Source organism: Lagopus muta, chromosome 12 (assembly GCF_023343835.1).
Source record: "Lagopus muta isolate bLagMut1 chromosome 12, bLagMut1 primary, whole genome shotgun sequence".
NCBI lineage: Eukaryota > Metazoa > Chordata > Aves > Galliformes > Phasianidae > Lagopus > Lagopus muta.
Window position 1 is genome coordinate 231,386 of NC_064444.1, and position 15,950 is coordinate 247,335.

The following is a 15,950-nucleotide window of genomic DNA, read 5'->3' on the forward strand; positions in this document are numbered from 1 at the left end:
TGCGCGAGAGAAGGGTCGGTACCGGCGCGTTACGTCCCGTGGCCGAAGATCCGCCGTCGGGTTCGTGCCTTCCCGTTCTTTCACCCGCCCGGTCTCACCGCCGCTGAGCCACGCGAGCCGTTCCCGCGGGCCCCGCCCCTCGCTGGCGCCGCTTCCGTTCGCTTTCCGGCCGCCCGCCCGGCGTCCTGCTGTGTTTCCATTGGCCGCACGGGCCGTCCTCCGCCAACCGCGCGCTCTGACTGCAGGAAGCGGCTCTGCCGGGGCGGGGTGGCGCCGCGCGCGGGGGGACGCGTGGTGGAGGGCGCGGGTTGGGTGCGGGGCCGCCGAGCTCATGCGGCGGCGCCTGCGGCTGTTGACGGCGGCGCTGGGAGGCTGCGGGCTGCTGCTGCTGGGCTCGGCGCTGGCGGCGGGCGACGAGCGGCTCTACGCCGCGGCGGTGATGCCCGCGCTCCGTGCCGTCCCCCCGGAGGCCGCCCACGGCTTGGCCCTGCGCGCCGCCGCTCTCGGGCTTCTACCGCCCGCCCGTCCCGACAGCCCCACGCTGGTACGGCTCCGTGGCCGGGAGGGCGAGGCGGGGGGGGAGCGGGCGGCAGGGGGAGGCGGCCGAGCCGTGCCCGACGGCGGAGGGTCCTGGCGGGGCTCGTGGGGTGGCCCTGGGTGGGAGGCAGTGAGGGTATCGCGGGGCCGCTACGTGCGGGAGAAACGTCCGGGGCTGCTGCTGCTGCTGCCGCCGCCGTACCGGCGCTTCCCCGCAGGAGGTGCGCGTCCTCGGGCTCCGGTTCCGCAACCCGCTGGGACTGGCGGCTGGTTTTGACAAACACGGCGAGGCTGTGGACGGGCTGTACAGGATGGGCTTCGGCTTTGTGGAGGTGGGAACGGTCACGCCCGAGCCTCAGGAGGGCAACCCCAAGCCCAGAGTCTTTCGGCTGGTGGAGGATGAGGCAGTCATTAACAGGTGGGTTTTTACAAATCGTTGGGAGGGGCTGCTGGTGGTGCGGGAGGCTGAGGGTACCATGGGTGCTCCCGACTGTCACCTGAATGCTGGACTGAGTGTTCTGAGCTCTCCTTGTTGCTCTCTTTTCCTGCCCAGGCCTGCTAAGCACTGGCCTGGCCCTGAGCCTCATTTTTTCTGGTGCAGATATGGATTCAACAGCCATGGCCATGCTGTGGTGGAGCGTAGGCTGCGGGCCCGCCAGGAGGCACAGCTCAAGCTCACAACTGGTGAGACAAGTTTGTAAGGGTTTGCTCTAGGGATTGGCGGAATGGATCTGGGGGACACCAAGCTAGCTGCAGGCCAAAGGAGGTATGCAAAGCCAATAGGGCTCCAGCTGGGCGGTTTCCAAGGGCAGTCTCTCTGAGTGGTCTGTATGGAGACAGTGGTGCTGGGAAATGCTGACTGGGCCAGCTGCTGCAGCAACGCTCCTGTGGCTGGAGGATGGTCTGAGCTCCAGCTCTAGGAAACTCATCCTCACATGTCAGTTTTTAGCTGGTCTAGGACCTTTCTTTGTCCAGTGCTCTGGCCCCTTGGGTGGTGGTTGGTCCCTCTGTACTGGCTCAGGCATGTCTGCATTCCAGTGGGAATGCCTCTTGGAGTCAACCTGGGCAAGAACAAGAGCTCTACAGATGCTGCAGCTGACTACGTGGCTGGAGTCCAGAAGCTGGGCCCCTTGGCTGACTACTTGGTTGTGAACGTGTCAAGCCCAAATACTCCGGGGCTGCGGGACCTTCAGGGCAAGGCTGAGCTGCGGGACCTGCTGACCAAGGTGGGTGAGGAGCACCTGCAGTACAGGGAGGAGAGAGGCTTCCTGGGTTGGTGTGCAAAGCCACCAAGATGTCCTCTGGTCAACTACTGAATCTGTGAGCCAGTGTTGTGTGCTGGAGTGCTCTTCTCCAGGAAGAGGCAGGTGAACAGTGACGCACTGCTCTATGTTCTGCTCCTGCAAGCCACCTACATCATGGCATCACAAGTAACCACAGTTCTGCCTGGTCCCTCAACTCATGTGTGTTGTATACCCCAGGCCCTGTGCTTTTGGGACAAAAGGGCCTGACACTGTGCTGCCTGTGGCTGTGGGTACAGGTGTTGCCCAAAAAACACTGTTCCTTTGTGTCCTGCTGCAGGTGCTGGCAGAGAGGGACATGCTGTCATGTGAGCGTAAGCCAGCCGTGCTGGTGAAGATTGCCCCGGATCTCACAGAGCAGGACAAGCAGGACATAGCTGGTGTTGTGTGTGAGGTGAGGGGATGGGGGCCCAGCACAGTGGTGGTAAGAAGGGGAGGCTGCTGAGAAGCTGGGTGTGTGCACCTCCTGCTCTGCGTGAGCATGGTGCTAGACAGCAGTGGTGGTCCTGGTCACTCTGAAGGGACAGCAGACCTGCAGTTCTGGCTGGCTGGAGGGACAACATTCTGTTTAGCTGTAAGGCTGAGGGTCTGTGTGCATCCCACCAGACTTCTGGGACTGCAGGTAGTGAGAGACAACTGCTGGGTATGTTGCTGGGAAACATCCAGCCTGGCTTGTTTGTTGACCCAGCTGTTCACAGCAGCTGGGACCTTACACTGCTGCCTCCTCCAGGTTGGTGTGGATGGACTGATTGTCAGCAACACCACCATCAGTCGCCCCAGTGGCCTCCAGAGCACACAGCGCCTGGAGTCTGGGGGTCTCAGTGGGAAGCCCCTGCGGGAGCTCTCCACACAGACAGTGCGGGAGATGTATGCCCTCACCCACGGTAGGGGCAGGGCAGGGCTCGGGGTGCATCCTGTCCTCACCCCTACTGTCCTGATTCTGTACTTGCCCACAGGCCAAGTGCCCATCATTGGGGTGGGTGGGGTGAGCAGTGGCCGTGATGCTTTGGAGAAGATCCGTGCTGGAGCTTCGCTTGTACAGATGTACACAGCATTAGTGTACCTTGGGCCCCCAGTGGTGGGGGCCGTGAAACGGGAGCTGGAGGAGCTGCTGAGGTGAGCAAGGGGCCCAGGAAAGGCTGTGGCAGCTGGGTGCCTGCACATGAGCACTGGCACTTTGGGGCTGAGCAGCAGTTCTGGGGCTGCTAGGCTGTCATGCACTGTTTCTGACTAGGGAACAGGGGTTCAAGAGCGTCATGGAAGCAGTTGGAGCAGATCACCGGCGCTGACAGATTGCAGGATCGAGGTCTAGCTAAGAGGAGCCATGGCAAACCAGGAATGGCTGTGATGTTTCCAGAGTAGTTGGGTTGGGACCGAGCCAATGCCCTGGTCCTGGCTCTTGAGAAGGGTCAGTAAGAGGAACTGGGGCTGTACTGGTGGGAAGCTGGGGAAGGGGACTCTGTACTAATGCGACTGCCCAGGGCTATGCTTTTGGCTTTCCTGTGGGCAGTGTTACCCAGCAGAAGCAAGTGGTGGTCAGGTTCCACTGAGGCCAAAAAAGGCCCTGGAGGAAGGCCGGCTGTGGAGTGATAGAACGGTCTTGTGCCCGCCTTCCCCACAGTACTGACCAGAGCCCAAGCAATGTGTTGGGTATCCCTTCTGCCCTTCAGTTCTGGAACCTCTTCAGCTCACTCTGGCTAGTGCTGGGTCACGCACTACAGCCTTTGGAGTGGCATCTCTCCTCGCTTGTCCTCATCTGCTGTCTGTACAGTGCTTTAATAAACCTGTGGGTCCTGATCCTGACCTAGAGTTAATAAACATTTCTCTTACCTTGTCTTGTGTGTTGCTCTGCTGCCACCCCTTCAGCTGCCCAGACTCAAGGGACATGGTTAGCTGTCAGCCAAGGGATCTGTGTGCTGTATTGTATTGTATCCGGGTCAGTGTCTGGCTTCATTGTGATGTTCCCAGCTGTACCTGTACTGGGGCCCTCACCTCCAGGAGATGTCAGGAGCCGTTTTTTCCCCTTGCTCAGACAGCTGTGGTTTTGCTCTATCATTTGTTACGGAAAGGCCCCATTTTCTCACTCCTTTGGAAGCTGCCAGTTATGTCTCTGGGGCTTTTTGGCAGCAACTGCTGATTCACCCTGGACCTCCAGCAGTCTCTTGCCTGTCCTTTAGTGAGGCTGTGTGACTTGGATGTAGTGTTCCCTCTGCAGCAGTTCCCCACCATCCTGTGCCATGGGATTGTATGACAGTGCTGAGCTCCACCAAACCTGTTCATGGTCCTGAGGAGCAGCCTTTCACAAGAGTGGGTATGAGTGCTGACCCATGGCTGTCCGTAACCTTTGCTCTCTTTGGTGCTGTGTACCCTGAACCATTCCCTTTATTTCTCAGATGCCTTGGTTCTGACACAGTGCTGTCTGCAGTTCTAACAGGGATATCTTACCATTGGCTTTCATATGCTGGCTCTGGACGCAATCCTGGGATGCGCTTGTTCACCTGGACTGAAGTTGGTTCTCCTGACTGTGGGGAAGTTGTGTGTCCTACAGTGCTTTTGCCTGTGCTCTGCTGCTGATCTGTGAGAAATGTTCTATGGCCGTGGAGATGTTCTATGCCTTCCAGCTGTGCATTTACCCTGAGCATGGTGGTGCTTGACTATACCAGGGTGTGGGCTGTGATCTGTGCACCCGCGAGCAGACCAGGGCTGCAGCCCATCCTCCGGCCTGTGCTTTCGGCCAAGCCAGCCTCGAAGCAGCCAGACTGGCTCCAGGGCACGGTCAGAAGTCGCTTTGCACCCAGCCGGGATGGCTGCAGAGGGAAGGTGGGACAGCGCTGTCTATTGCTATAATGAAGTTGCACGGCACCTCTCGAAGTACTGTTGAGGCTCACGGCTCCGAGCCATTAGGCCGCGCCGTGCCCTGCACTGCGCTTGGACCCAGTCTGAAGGTTCTCCTGGAGGCGGCCGTGCCGCCCGTCCCACCTGCCCCGGAAGGACTACGCGAGCCGGGGACAGCTGGGCGGCGTCCTGGGCTGGGGCCGCGGCGCCGCCTTTACCTCTCCGAGACGCCGAAGGACAAAGCGCTGCCGGCGGCACGACGAACGGCCGCCGCCCGGGGCCCTTTCCGCCCCTTCCGCTCCGGCCCCGCGTTCTTCCGGTCGCGCCCTCGTGGTGTCGTAGGGTTACCGTGCCGGAAGTCCGCCGAGGGAGCCGCGGGCCGCCCCGTGTAGTGGCGGTTGGACTCTATGGTCTCTGGGACGCCTGCAAGTTCCGCCCGTTCTGTCTATGGTGCACGAGGCCTAGAGAGGTTCTCGCGGACCGCTGTGGGGCGGCCGTGGCGGCGCTCTCGGGGTTGGGTTGCGGTCGCTGAGGCGACTGCTGGCAGGAGGGGGTCGGGTCGGCCCTGCGTGGCGCGCAGCGGCTCCCCGTAGGCCTCATGCGTCCCCGCCGCGGCCCGGCAGCCCGTTCTTCCGCAGCGTGGTAGCGATCGGCGGCGATGGCCGAGGCCGGCGAGGCGTCACTGCACCGGCTGGCCGGGACCGGCCCCGAAGCCGAGGCGGGCGGGCTGGTCCCGCGGGCGCGCAGCGCCGCCGCCGAGCAGCACATCTTCAAGGCGCCGGCGCCGCGGGCCTCGCTGCTGGGCCTGGACGTGCTGGCAGCCCAGAAGCGGCGCGAGCGTGAGGAGGAGGGGACGAGCGGAAAACGGTCCCGGGTGTCCTCCTACAGGGACTGGGAGGAGGGCCGCGACGAGGCGGGCAGCCCCGACGAGGAGGAGGACGAGGAGGATGATCGGAGACGTCGCGGCGCTCGCAAGGACAGGTGGGCTCTCTGCAGGCCGCCGCGCCCTGCTGGTGCCCGGCCGTGAGCGTGGCGGCAGCTGCATGCCGTGTGCTGTGGGGATCTCTACCCCCGGCCCCGGAGAGGGGCTGTGGGATTCAAGTCTCTGGATTTGAGGACGTCTGGGAACGATCTGATTGGTGCCCACCCTGAGTTGTTACGCTAGGAATGTTCTGAGATGCTACCGGGCCTGCAAGCGCCTGTCGCCCTGTGCACGTCACCTCTGCCTCCTGATCTTTGGAAACAGCAGTTTGCTTAGAAGTGCTTATGTCTGAAAGCCAGGATATTGTGTGAGAGAGAGCAATCTCAACCACATGCTTCTACTGTAGCAGAGATCAGGACTAGAATTGCAGGAGACGAGTTAGAAACCAGCTATTCCTCAGCATTGTGGAATGTTTTTAACTTCTGTTCTACCTCTTCTAGGCATTACCGTTCTGTCCATGTGGAAACACCGTCCTACACAGGTGGTGTCAGTGAGGAGTTTTGGGAACGCAGCCGGCAGCGGGAAAGGGAGCGTCGTGAACATGGTGTCTTTGCCTCCTCAAAGGAGAAGGAACGGAAGAAGGAGCACAGTAGGGATCGAGACCATGATCGTAAACGGGACCGTGGTAACTCCTTGAGGCTTTTGTTACTTTCTGCTTAGGTTTCAGTCTTTATTCTCTCTGTTGCCCTTGACTAATGTTCAGTATATTTTTTAGGGCAGATTTGGGAAGTTTGTTTGTACACGGGGCGCCTGAGCTTGTTTTCTGTCCACAGAGGACTGGGACAAAAGTCGTCACAGCAGTAGATCAGAAAGAGATGGCTCATTGGAGCGGAACAGCAGGAGGAGTGAACCAGAGAGTCCCAAGCATCGTCCCAAAGGTAGGAGCAGGACTTGGTAGAGACCTCAGAAGAGATCTAACAAGAAAAGGTTTTTAATTTGAGGGGGGGTTTCTGCTGTTTTTGTTTGTATGAGTGCAAGTGAAGAAGTCCGTGTTTTTTAAGACTTGTGGTTAGAACACACATAAAACTCCATGCTCTTCTAGGATTTTGGGACTGGGAGTGATCTGCCAGGTGTGTGTGAAAATCTGGCCAGTCCTTGCCCAGCGGGGTCTGTTCCGAGTCTGTGTGATAAGAGATGTGGTCCTCTGGCAATTTTCCTTGGAGTTGATGTGTGCAAACACCTTTAGAAGGAGAGCCAATGGGTACCCTCTCTGTGCTCTTTGTTAGGAGGCGTAAAGTGGCCCTAGGTTCTTAGGATCACTGTGTGAACACTTTGTCAAACTCAATCTCCTCTGCTAGATGCAGCCACGCCATCTCGCTCCAGCTGGGAGGAGGATGATAGCAGTTACAGTAGTTCTCGCCGCTCACAGTGGGAATCTCCTTCACCCACACCTTCCTGTCGAGACTCAGAGCGCAGCCACCGGGCATCGCGGGACACGGATCGGAGAGACCGGGACAGGTATCATAGCCGGGTGTGCAATCTATGATCTGGTGATCTGCAGGAAAGGGAAGGGTACATGTAAGATGAATATCTGTCTTTGTGCACTGATTTCTGTCTTGTGCTGTTTTCTCAGGTCTGTAAGGAGCAGGTATTCAGATAAGACACCATTGCCCACCCCGTCCTACAAATATAATGAGTGGGCCGACGACCGGAAACACCTGGGGTCCACACCACGACTGTCCAGAGGTAGAGGTGAGGAGCCTAGAGTGGGCTGCTGAGGCTGGACAGTGACAGAATCCCTGTGTAGCAGAAGGACAGGTTTTGTGAGATTTCCTCCACATGCAACAGCCTGGTGGGGCTGGTGTCCTGTGCTCACCATCTCACCTTCTTCAGGGCGGCGTGAGGATGGAGAGGAGGGCATTGCCTTTGAGACGGAGGAAGAACGCCAGCAGTGGGAGGACGACCAACGGGTAAGAAGCCCGAACAGGGAGCAGGGTGCTCAGTAGACAGCAGGCTCTTGGCTGCTGCCACTTAGCCCAAAGCATCGGCAGGGCCTGGGTCTGCCGCTGGTGTTGCACCTGGTCACGGGTGGTAGTCAGCTTTCTCCCAGTGGCTGGGTGAGGACCAGAGTCTACCCAGCTGGGCAAGCAACGCAGCTGAGTGCTGCATCTCTCTCCTCCTAGCAAGCGGACCGGGACTGGTATATGATGGATGAAGGTTATGATGAGTTTCACAACCCCTTGGCCTACTCCTCTGATGAGTATGTGAAGAAGCGGGAGCAGCACTTACACAAGCAGAAGCAGAAGCGTATCTCTGCACAGCGGCGGCAGATCAATGAGGTAGGGGCAAGATGTGGAGCTGGCTGCTCTGAAAGTGTGGAGGTTGCTTGTTTTGCTGCCTCGAGTGGCCCATTTCTTGGTGGGTTTGGCTAAGAGATAGAAAAAGGTTGTTTTTGTCCTGGTCTGTGTCAAATGAGAGGCTCAAAAAAAACCCCATTGTTATTATGTTCCTTTGGAAAGTGCAGTCCTGCATCTCCTGCATGAGTCAGAATTTATAGTTAGAGAGACTGCAGTAGATGGGTGTTCAGGGCTGCAGGAATTTGGAGGGCTATGCTATATAGGGTGCAGGTGCTACGTTATTAGGACTGTCTGCTGTACCTCCGGTGGACTCTGAGAGCTGCTTCCCTTAGCATAAGAGTAGGTCTGTCTCCAGGCTTTCTAGCATATTCAGCATATGGTAGGGATGTAGATTGTTTACCTTCCATTTCCTTTGAGACAGTTCTGTTGACTGCGTTGACAGTTCTGTGGCCAGTCTCCATTTCCCATACTTGTCTTTAGTTATTTTGTTATTTTAGTTATGTTTCTTTCCTAATGCTTATTTGTGGGCTCTGTAGCCTAAAACCTTCAATGTTGTCCACATTCCGGGCTTGCTTATTTTTCTCTTTGGGTGTCCAAGCTCTTTCCCTTTTGGGGAAGGAAGACCAGCAGATGCAGCATTGGATCATTTCAGTGCTTAAAGCTATGTACCGTAACTGCGGTGTGTATTGTAGTCAGTTACAGATTTGCCTTCAGTAGCTAGCCACTTTTAACTTTCTCTTTTAAGAGTAAGTTAAGCCATCCTCAGTTGGTCACGGTCCTGTAGAGCTTTGCAGCTAGCTGTGTTGCTTGATTTATTGCCTCGGAATTAGTCTGGGTAATGTGTGGTTCTTGGGTTTTGGATAACGGAGGTAATAGTTAAAATCTTCTGATACGTTCTTTCCTGCAGGATAACGAGCGCTGGGAGACAAACCGCATGCTGACCAGTGGAGTGGTTCATCGGATTGAAGTGGACGAAGATTTTGAAGAGGATAACTCAGCCAAAGTGCATCTGCTGGTGCATAATCTGGTGCCTCCTTTCCTAGATGGGAGGATAGTCTTCACAAAACAGGTAGAAGCTGTGGCTAATGGTGCCGACGATGGGGAGCCTTGCAGATGTGAGCTCTGTGCTGAAGCAGTGCCTCTTTCCTCTAGCCAGAGCCAGTCATCCCGGTAAAGGATGCCACTTCTGACTTGGCCATCATAGCCCGAAAGGGCAGCCAATTGGTGCGCAAGCACAGGGAGCAAAAGGAGCGTAAAAGGGTATGCTGAGACCTCACTATATGTGTTATATAATGCCTCACTGCTTTTGTTTGGGCTTTGTAGAATACAAGCTTTGGTGGTAATAGTAAGGTGTTCCCCATATTTGTGTGATCTGATATATGCTGTTAGTCCAGTTCATTCCATTGTCTCACAAGTAGCTGTTGTGACTTTCTTACTCACTGCCTGGGATGTTAATCATTGTGCATTTGCACAGGGGAGTTTGATCCGAAGGGCATTTGGACTGGGGAGAGAAGAGCAAGTGGGAGAATACAGTGTAGCTCAGGCACGGTCAACATTCAGTGTGGTAGCAGGACAGATCTTATCGTGTCTCAGCAAAAGAGTTCTGAGGAAGAATATACAGGAAAGTAGTATATTAGTCTTTGTGGGTGCTTCCCTAGTAGAGGGATTTTCTCTAAAGCTTACATGGTAGTGGTTAGGAAAACATAGATATGTTCATAGTAAACTGAATGTGAAACTGTGAGTGGAAAGGAGGAAGTACTGATATCAAATGTGAGAGAAAACAGAATGGTGAGAGTACCTGTCAAGAGCAGGAAGATTAGCTCTGGTTCAGATTTTTGTATATATAAGTGTAAATTTAATGGAAGGGTCAGCAGCTGAAACAATTGTCTTAGAGGGCTGTTGATCATCCTGTGCTTGTTGTGTCTTTATCCAGACCAATGCCTAAAAAAGTTCTGCCCCAGTTTGCTTGGAAGGAGGAGACTTGACATAGGGAATGGAGTGTGTGTTCTCTCCTTTAGCACTAGGGGATTGAGGCAAACATGCTTATCTAGCCTTAGAAGTAGGACAGGAGGAGAATGATTTTTCAGTCCCCACTGTGGTACTTACACTGCTCTTTGCGCTTCCAGGCTCAGCATAAACACTGGGAGCTGGCAGGCACAAAACTGGGAGACATTATGGGGATCAAGAAGGAGGAGGAGAAGGACGAAATGGTGACAGAAGATGGCAAAGTGGATTACAGGTAGGAGCTTTTGGATGACTTCTGCCTAGCTGGTGGTGTTGTGCCTATGCTGTAGGCAAGGTGTGTGAGGAGACAGCTTCAAGACTTCTCACGTTTCCTTAGGACTGAGCAGAAGTTTGCTGAACACATGAAAGAAAAAAGTGAAGCGAGGAGCGAGTTTGCCAAGAAGAAGTCAATTCTGGAGCAAAGACAATATCTGCCCATCTTTGCTGTACAGCAGGAACTGCTTTCCATCCTCAGGTATGACTGATAGGAGACTGGTCACAGTGCAACCCTGGGGCTTTGGCTTACGTCTCTGGATCCCAAGTGAGAAATTCACCTAGGTATGTGCTCTGTTCGGAAGCTGTACCCTCAGAAAACGGCCTATTGCTTTATGTGATTGATAGCAGCTTTCCTGCCAAAGTAGGACAGCTTTTGGGTGGCCATCCAGAGCTATGAATGAAGAAGCCTGTCTCTGTGGTATATGAATAAATATTGTTTCCCATTCTTCAGGGACAACAGCATTGTGATTGTGGTAGGGGAAACGGGGAGTGGTAAGACAACTCAGCTGACACAGTACCTCCATGAGGATGGCTACACAGACTATGGCATGATTGGCTGCACGCAGCCCCGCAGAGTGGCAGCCATGTCAGTTGCCAAGCGGGTCAGTGAGGAGATGGGAGTGCGCCTGGGAGAGGAGGTGAGTCTGGCAGCATGTGGAGGCGTGCAGCCTCTCGGCAGTGCGTGTGCAGAGCTGTTGAAGACTTGCTGATATCTCTGCCCCCCAGGTGGGTTATGCCATCCGCTTTGAAGACTGCACGTCAGAGAACACAATAATCAAATACATGACAGATGGGATCCTCCTTCGTGAGTCGCTACGAGAGGCTGACTTGGACAACTACAGTGCTATCATCATGGATGAGGCACATGAGCGCTCGCTCAATACTGATGTGCTCTTTGGCCTGCTTCGGGAGGTGTGTGTGAGCCTGGACAACAAGAAGACAGCAACATAGGGCATTTGAGCTGGTATTAGGGCAGAATATTGGCAGGGACAGTGCTTTTCTCCCAGGTCAGAGCAGAGATGATGAACAGAGACTGCCACATCTCTGCGCTTGCTGCTTAGACATCTTGTTCTTTGTTTCTTAAATCTCCCCCTTAGTGTGCTGCCAAAAGTTTGCTGGTATAAAGTAGCTCTAGATACAGAGGTGTTTGCAAGTGTAAGACTTTCTCAGCTGGGGACAGCCTGTCTTTTTAACTGAACAGTGTGTGTTGGTGTACCATGGCATTAGTGGTTAGTGTTTCTAGAGTACAGTGGAAGCTCAGCCCTTTGCTGTTTTTTTTTTCAGAAGTGATGGAAGAAGCCTAGACCCACGTACAAATACCACTTGCTTATTGTCCTTTTCATCTGTTTTCTAGGTAGTAGCACGACGCTCGGATCTGAAGCTTGTTGTCACCTCTGCCACCATGGATGCTGATAAATTTGCCTCTTTTTTTGGGAATGTTCCCATTTTCCACATTCCTGGGCGCACCTTTCCTGTTGATATTCTTTTCAGCAAGGTATGGTCAATATAGTAGGGTTTGTGTTGTGAAGGGGTTGTAAGGGTTGTAACTTAGGTATGTCCCGCTCTGCAGTGATCAGAGAGGAAGGACAAGGGATAGCTATGTTATGATGCAGTCCTATACACAAAGTGTGGCAGGTGGGATTACTGGTGTCTAATGTGAACTGTGTCTTTCAGACACCTCAAGAGGATTATGTGGAGGCTGCGGTGAAACAAGCTCTGCAGGTCCATTTGTCTGGTGCACCTGGAGACATCCTTGTCTTCATGCCTGGTCAGGAGGATATTGAGGTGAGTTGTTTGGCCATGAGCAAGCAGTGTGCCCTTGTGGCCAAGAAAGCTGATGTTATCCTGGGGCGCCTTTAAAAGACGGTGGCCAGCAGGTCATGGGAGGTGATCCTCCCTCTCTACTCTGACCTGGTGAGGCCACATTTAGATTACTGTGTCCAGTTCTGGGCTCTTCAGGTCAAAAAAGACAGGGATCTCCTAGAAGTCCAGCAGGGGGCCACTAGGATGATAAAGGGTCTTTGGGGCATCTCATGGATGAGGAAAGGCTGAGTAACCTGGGTCTGTTCAGCCTGTGGAAAAGGGTTGGACTTGATCTCTTGAGGTCCATCCCAACCCCTGCAATTCTGTGATTCTGAGTCCTATTTTCTTAATCGTATGTTAACACTCCTCTTTGTGTCTAGGTGACTTCAGAACAAATTGTGGAGCACCTTGAGGAGCTGGAGAAGGCACCTGCACTTGCTGTACTGCCCATCTATTCTCAGCTGCCGTCGGACTTACAAGCCAAGATATTCCAGAAGGTGCTGATGTGTTCTCTGATGGGACTGGGCAGAGGTGAAACTAGCACAGGGAAGGCTACTGGGCATGAGGGAGAGGTGCAGAGATGTCTTCTGTGTGGTACTTATAGAGCAAGGGAAAGCATGTGCCCACTTTAACTTCCTAAGAAGTCACCCATGTTGTTGTAAGTTCTTTATGGCTGCTCTGCAGTCTTCCTCAGTGGTGCAGAGGCTGTTGCCCAAGGAATTTGACTGATGTGTGGTATGTTTTCAGGCTCCAGATGGGGTCAGGAAGTGCATTGTTGCCACTAACATTGCAGAGACCTCACTGACAGTGGATGGTATCATGTTTGTTATTGACTCTGGATACTGCAAGCTGAAGGTAAGCAAAGGTTTCCTATACTGTCCATGGATCTCTGGCATTGGGTTGATTGAGCTCTGTGACAGTGACCCAGCCTTTCTCTTTCTTCAGTCTGCTGTCCTTGCGCCCTCCAGGTTTTCAATCCCCGTATAGGCATGGATGCACTGCAGATCTACCCCATCAGTCAAGCCAATGCCAATCAGAGAGCTGGCCGAGCTGGCCGAACAGGCCCAGGTCACTGCTTCAGGTAGGCTCCTTACTGGTGTTTCTATTCTTATCATAATTCATGTCTGGACATCTGGCTACATATTTTTTTCCTCACCGAAGAGCTAGCTGTTCACTGTCTTGAGCCTACTGTGGGTATGAGGTTTCTGGACAGGCCTTGAGGCTTTCTGGTTTGGACCCAGCGTCTCTGCAGAGTATGCTCTCATTTCTTCCCTTGCCAGTCTTCACTTGTGACTCTTTCCATCTTTGCTGAACCAGATGCTTTAATGCTCTCAGGTTAATAGCCAAGTCAAAGGCAGCTTTCTCAAGGCTTTTCTTTGAGGCTGGTTTGCACCCAGGGAAAGACTGTGTTTGAGAGAGGTGTACCTTTGCACTGCAGCCCAGGTGCTCTTATGTGCTGGGGAGGCTGCACGGTGGCCTGAGGAAGAAATTCCTTAGGGTCCTGCTTGTCGGCATGGGTGAGTGCAGAGCTGCTGCTTTGTGCTGTGCCTGGCGGAGTTGGGAATGGGTGGTCATTCAGTGAGGAACACAGTGGCCTGAAGGGGAGGGGAAGGCTCTTGGCATCTTTCCCCCAGGCTCTACACCCAGAGCGCCTACAAGAATGAGCTGCTGACAACCACGGTGCCTGAGATCCAGCGCACCAACCTCGCCAATGTAGTGCTTCTGCTCAAATCTCTGGGGGTACAAGACCTGCTGCAGTTCCACTTCATGGATCCGCCCCCTGAGGACAACATGCTCAACTCCATGTACCAGTTGTGGATTCTGGGGGCCCTGGATAACACAGGTACTGGCTACAGGGGTGGGCTGTCAGCTCACACACAACTGCTAGGACCTGCCCACCTGCTGATTATTACAATATTCCTCCAGGTGGTCTGACCTCTACAGGACGTCTGATGGTGGAGTTCCCACTGGATCCTGCACTCTCCAAAATGCTCATTGTTTCATGTGACATGGGTTGCAGCTCTGAGATATTGCTCATTGTATCCATGTTGTCTGTGCCTGCCATCTTTTATCGGCCTAAGGTACTTGTTTGATCTTTCAGCAGCTTGGCGCCTTCATCTGCACTCTTGACTGACGTGTTCTTTGCTTATTCTTCAGGGCCGAGAGGAAGAGAGCGACCAAGTGCGGGAGAAATTTGCTGTCCCAGAGAGCGATCACTTAACTTACCTGAACGTTTACCTGCAGTGGAAGAACAACAACTACTCTACTCTGTGGTGCAACCAGCACTTCATTCATGCCAAGGCCATGCGGAAAGTGAGGCTGTGGCAATGAGGTTTGGAGAAGGAGCCTTACATGGGAGAGGGACGTGACTGTTGTGTTTCTGTGCAGGTGCGGGAGGTGCGTGCCCAGCTCAAGGACATTATGGTGCAGCAGCGCATGAGCCTTGCATCCTGTGGTACTGACTGGGATGTTGTCAGGAAGTGTATCTGTGCTGCGTATTTCCATCAAGCTGCAAAGCTGAAAGTGAGAGGGGTCTCTGCTCATCTGGGTGATAAGAGACCCTCTCCACTGGGAATGGGTGTGCTAACCTCACTTCTCCTGTGCAGGGCATTGGGGAGTACGTCAATATCCGTACAGGCATGCCTTGCCACCTGCACCCCACCAGCTCCCTCTTTGGAATGGGCTACACGCCAGACTACATTGTATATCATGAGCTGGTCATGACCACCAAGGTAAACTTGAGCTGAGGGCTAGCAGGAAGGGTGAGCTGTGCTCCAAGGGACCTGAGAAGCTTTGCCTTGATAGTAGAATCTAAGAAGGTCCCGTTTTCAGCCTTTCTCATCTCTAGCAACTGGATGTATCTGTGTAGTCTGCAGTGTCTTGTCCCTTTTGTGATGTCTTCCTGGCTTATGTGGGATGTCTTTTAGTCTCACTAAATCCAGGTTGTAGCTTTTGAAGTCAGGAGGAATTGTCCGGAAAGGAGAACTGCCATCAAGAAGTGGAGGAGGGAGGGAGCTGCCATGGCTCTGTCAGTGATGCCCAGGCCCTTGTCATCCTGCTAACTGGATCTTCTGTTCCCGCAGGAATACATGCAGTGTGTCACTGCTGTGGATGGAGAGTGGCTGGCAGAGTTGGGCCCCATGTTCTACAGTATCAAACATGCTGGCAAGTCACGTCAGGTGAATTCTCCTTTCCAGGAGCTAATGGGAGACAAACAGCGGGCTACTACACTGGAAGGGAGAGTGTGTGCCTGGGTGGAGTTCCTGCTGCATACAGCCCCGCTGCACACCTGTTATGGTGGAGGAAGTTGGAGCTAGTTTTTTGTTTTGTTTTTACATAGAGAGATCAGGGTTGTGGGCCTGTGGAAAGTCTGCTGCTGTGCGGGTCTCTACCTGTTCCTGATTTGCTGCTCCTTTACTGCAGGAAAACCGCCGACGTGCAAAGGAGGAAGCATCTGCCATGGAGGAGGAGATGGCTCTGGCTGAGGAGCAGCTGCGTGCCCGCCGGGAGGAGCAGGAGCGCCGTAACCCATTAGGCAGCGCAAGGTGAGTGCTGACACTGTGGGTTTCCTGCTTAAGAGCTGCATGGAGGATCCCAACTTTCCCACAGGTGTTCCTAGTGCAAGAGTTGTTTTCATCTTACACTGATCACCATTGTCCTTTCCTGGCAGATGTACTAAAATCTATACGCCTGGACGGAAGGAGCAGGGGGAGCCCCTGACACCACGACGCACCCCGGCCCGCTTTGGCCTCTGAGAAGGGAGTGCTCATTGCTTCGAGGCATAAAGACTTCCCAGGAGCTGCTGAGTTTTAGGGCTCAGTTCCTCTGACTGCTGTGAGGCTCTCTACAGCCCGTGGCCCAAGAAGGCTTTGATGCTGTGTATTATTTTTGCTACAGAAGAGAAATAATTTTATT

The 15,950-nt window shown here is 54.1% G+C and overlaps 2 protein-coding genes across 3 annotated transcripts; both read left to right on the forward strand.

The window, feature by feature from the left end:
• Positions 1–20: 20 nt before the first annotated feature.
• On the forward strand, positions 21–3,672 carry DHODH (dihydroorotate dehydrogenase (quinone)). Of its 2 annotated transcripts, none has more exons than XM_048958108.1 (8): positions 21–544; positions 756–955; positions 1,139–1,221; positions 1,576–1,763; positions 2,119–2,232; positions 2,569–2,722; positions 2,795–2,954; positions 3,080–3,672. In XM_048958108.1, exons 1-8 carry the CDS (start codon positions 332–334, stop codon positions 3,198–3,200), a joined length of 1,233 nt encoding a protein of 410 aa, XP_048814065.1. In that variant the 5' UTR covers positions 21–331; the 3' UTR covers positions 3,201–3,672. The 2 variants fall into 2 exon arrangements, with proteins under 2 accessions (XP_048814065.1, XP_048814066.1); XM_048958109.1 differs by having other exon boundaries at positions 23–544; positions 3,073–3,672.
• Positions 3,673–4,851: 1,179 nt separating this feature from the next.
• On the forward strand, positions 4,852–15,948 carry DHX38 (DEAH-box helicase 38). Its single transcript, XM_048958095.1, has 26 exons — positions 4,852–5,654; positions 6,096–6,280; positions 6,429–6,533; positions 6,954–7,113; positions 7,229–7,347; positions 7,489–7,565; positions 7,779–7,934; positions 8,860–9,021; positions 9,105–9,212; positions 10,079–10,191; positions 10,294–10,431; positions 10,684–10,870; positions 10,959–11,144; positions 11,587–11,727; positions 11,907–12,017; positions 12,416–12,532; positions 12,783–12,890; positions 13,004–13,116; positions 13,670–13,878; positions 13,962–14,116; positions 14,193–14,348; positions 14,424–14,558; positions 14,642–14,767; positions 15,119–15,214; positions 15,459–15,580; positions 15,706–15,948. The coding sequence occupies exons 1-26, from the start codon at positions 5,332–5,334 to the stop codon at positions 15,788–15,790; spliced, it is 3,693 nt and encodes a 1,230-aa protein (XP_048814052.1). The 5' UTR covers positions 4,852–5,331; the 3' UTR covers positions 15,791–15,948.
• The last annotated feature ends 2 nt before the right edge of the window (positions 15,949–15,950 follow it).

Coding starts and splice junctions, on each gene's coding strand:
- DHX38 (XM_048958095.1), top strand. CDS start 5,332: ATGGCCGAGGCCGGCGAGGCGTCACTGCACCGGCTGGCCGGGACCGGC. Junction 9,022..9,104: donor GGATAGTCTTCACAAAACAG/GTAGAAGCTGTG, acceptor TCTTTCCTCTAG/CCAGAGCCAGTCATCCCGGT. Junction 11,145..11,586: donor TCTTTGGCCTGCTTCGGGAG/GTGTGTGTGAGC, acceptor TCTGTTTTCTAG/GTAGTAGCACGACGCTCGGA.
- DHODH (XM_048958108.1), top strand. CDS start 332: ATGCGGCGGCGCCTGCGGCTGTTGACGGCGGCGCTGGGAGGCTGCGGG. Junction 1,222..1,575: donor ACAGCTCAAGCTCACAACTG/GTGAGACAAGTT, acceptor TCTGCATTCCAG/TGGGAATGCCTCTTGGAGTC. Junction 2,723..2,794: donor GATGTATGCCCTCACCCACG/GTAGGGGCAGGG, acceptor ACTTGCCCACAG/GCCAAGTGCCCATCATTGGG.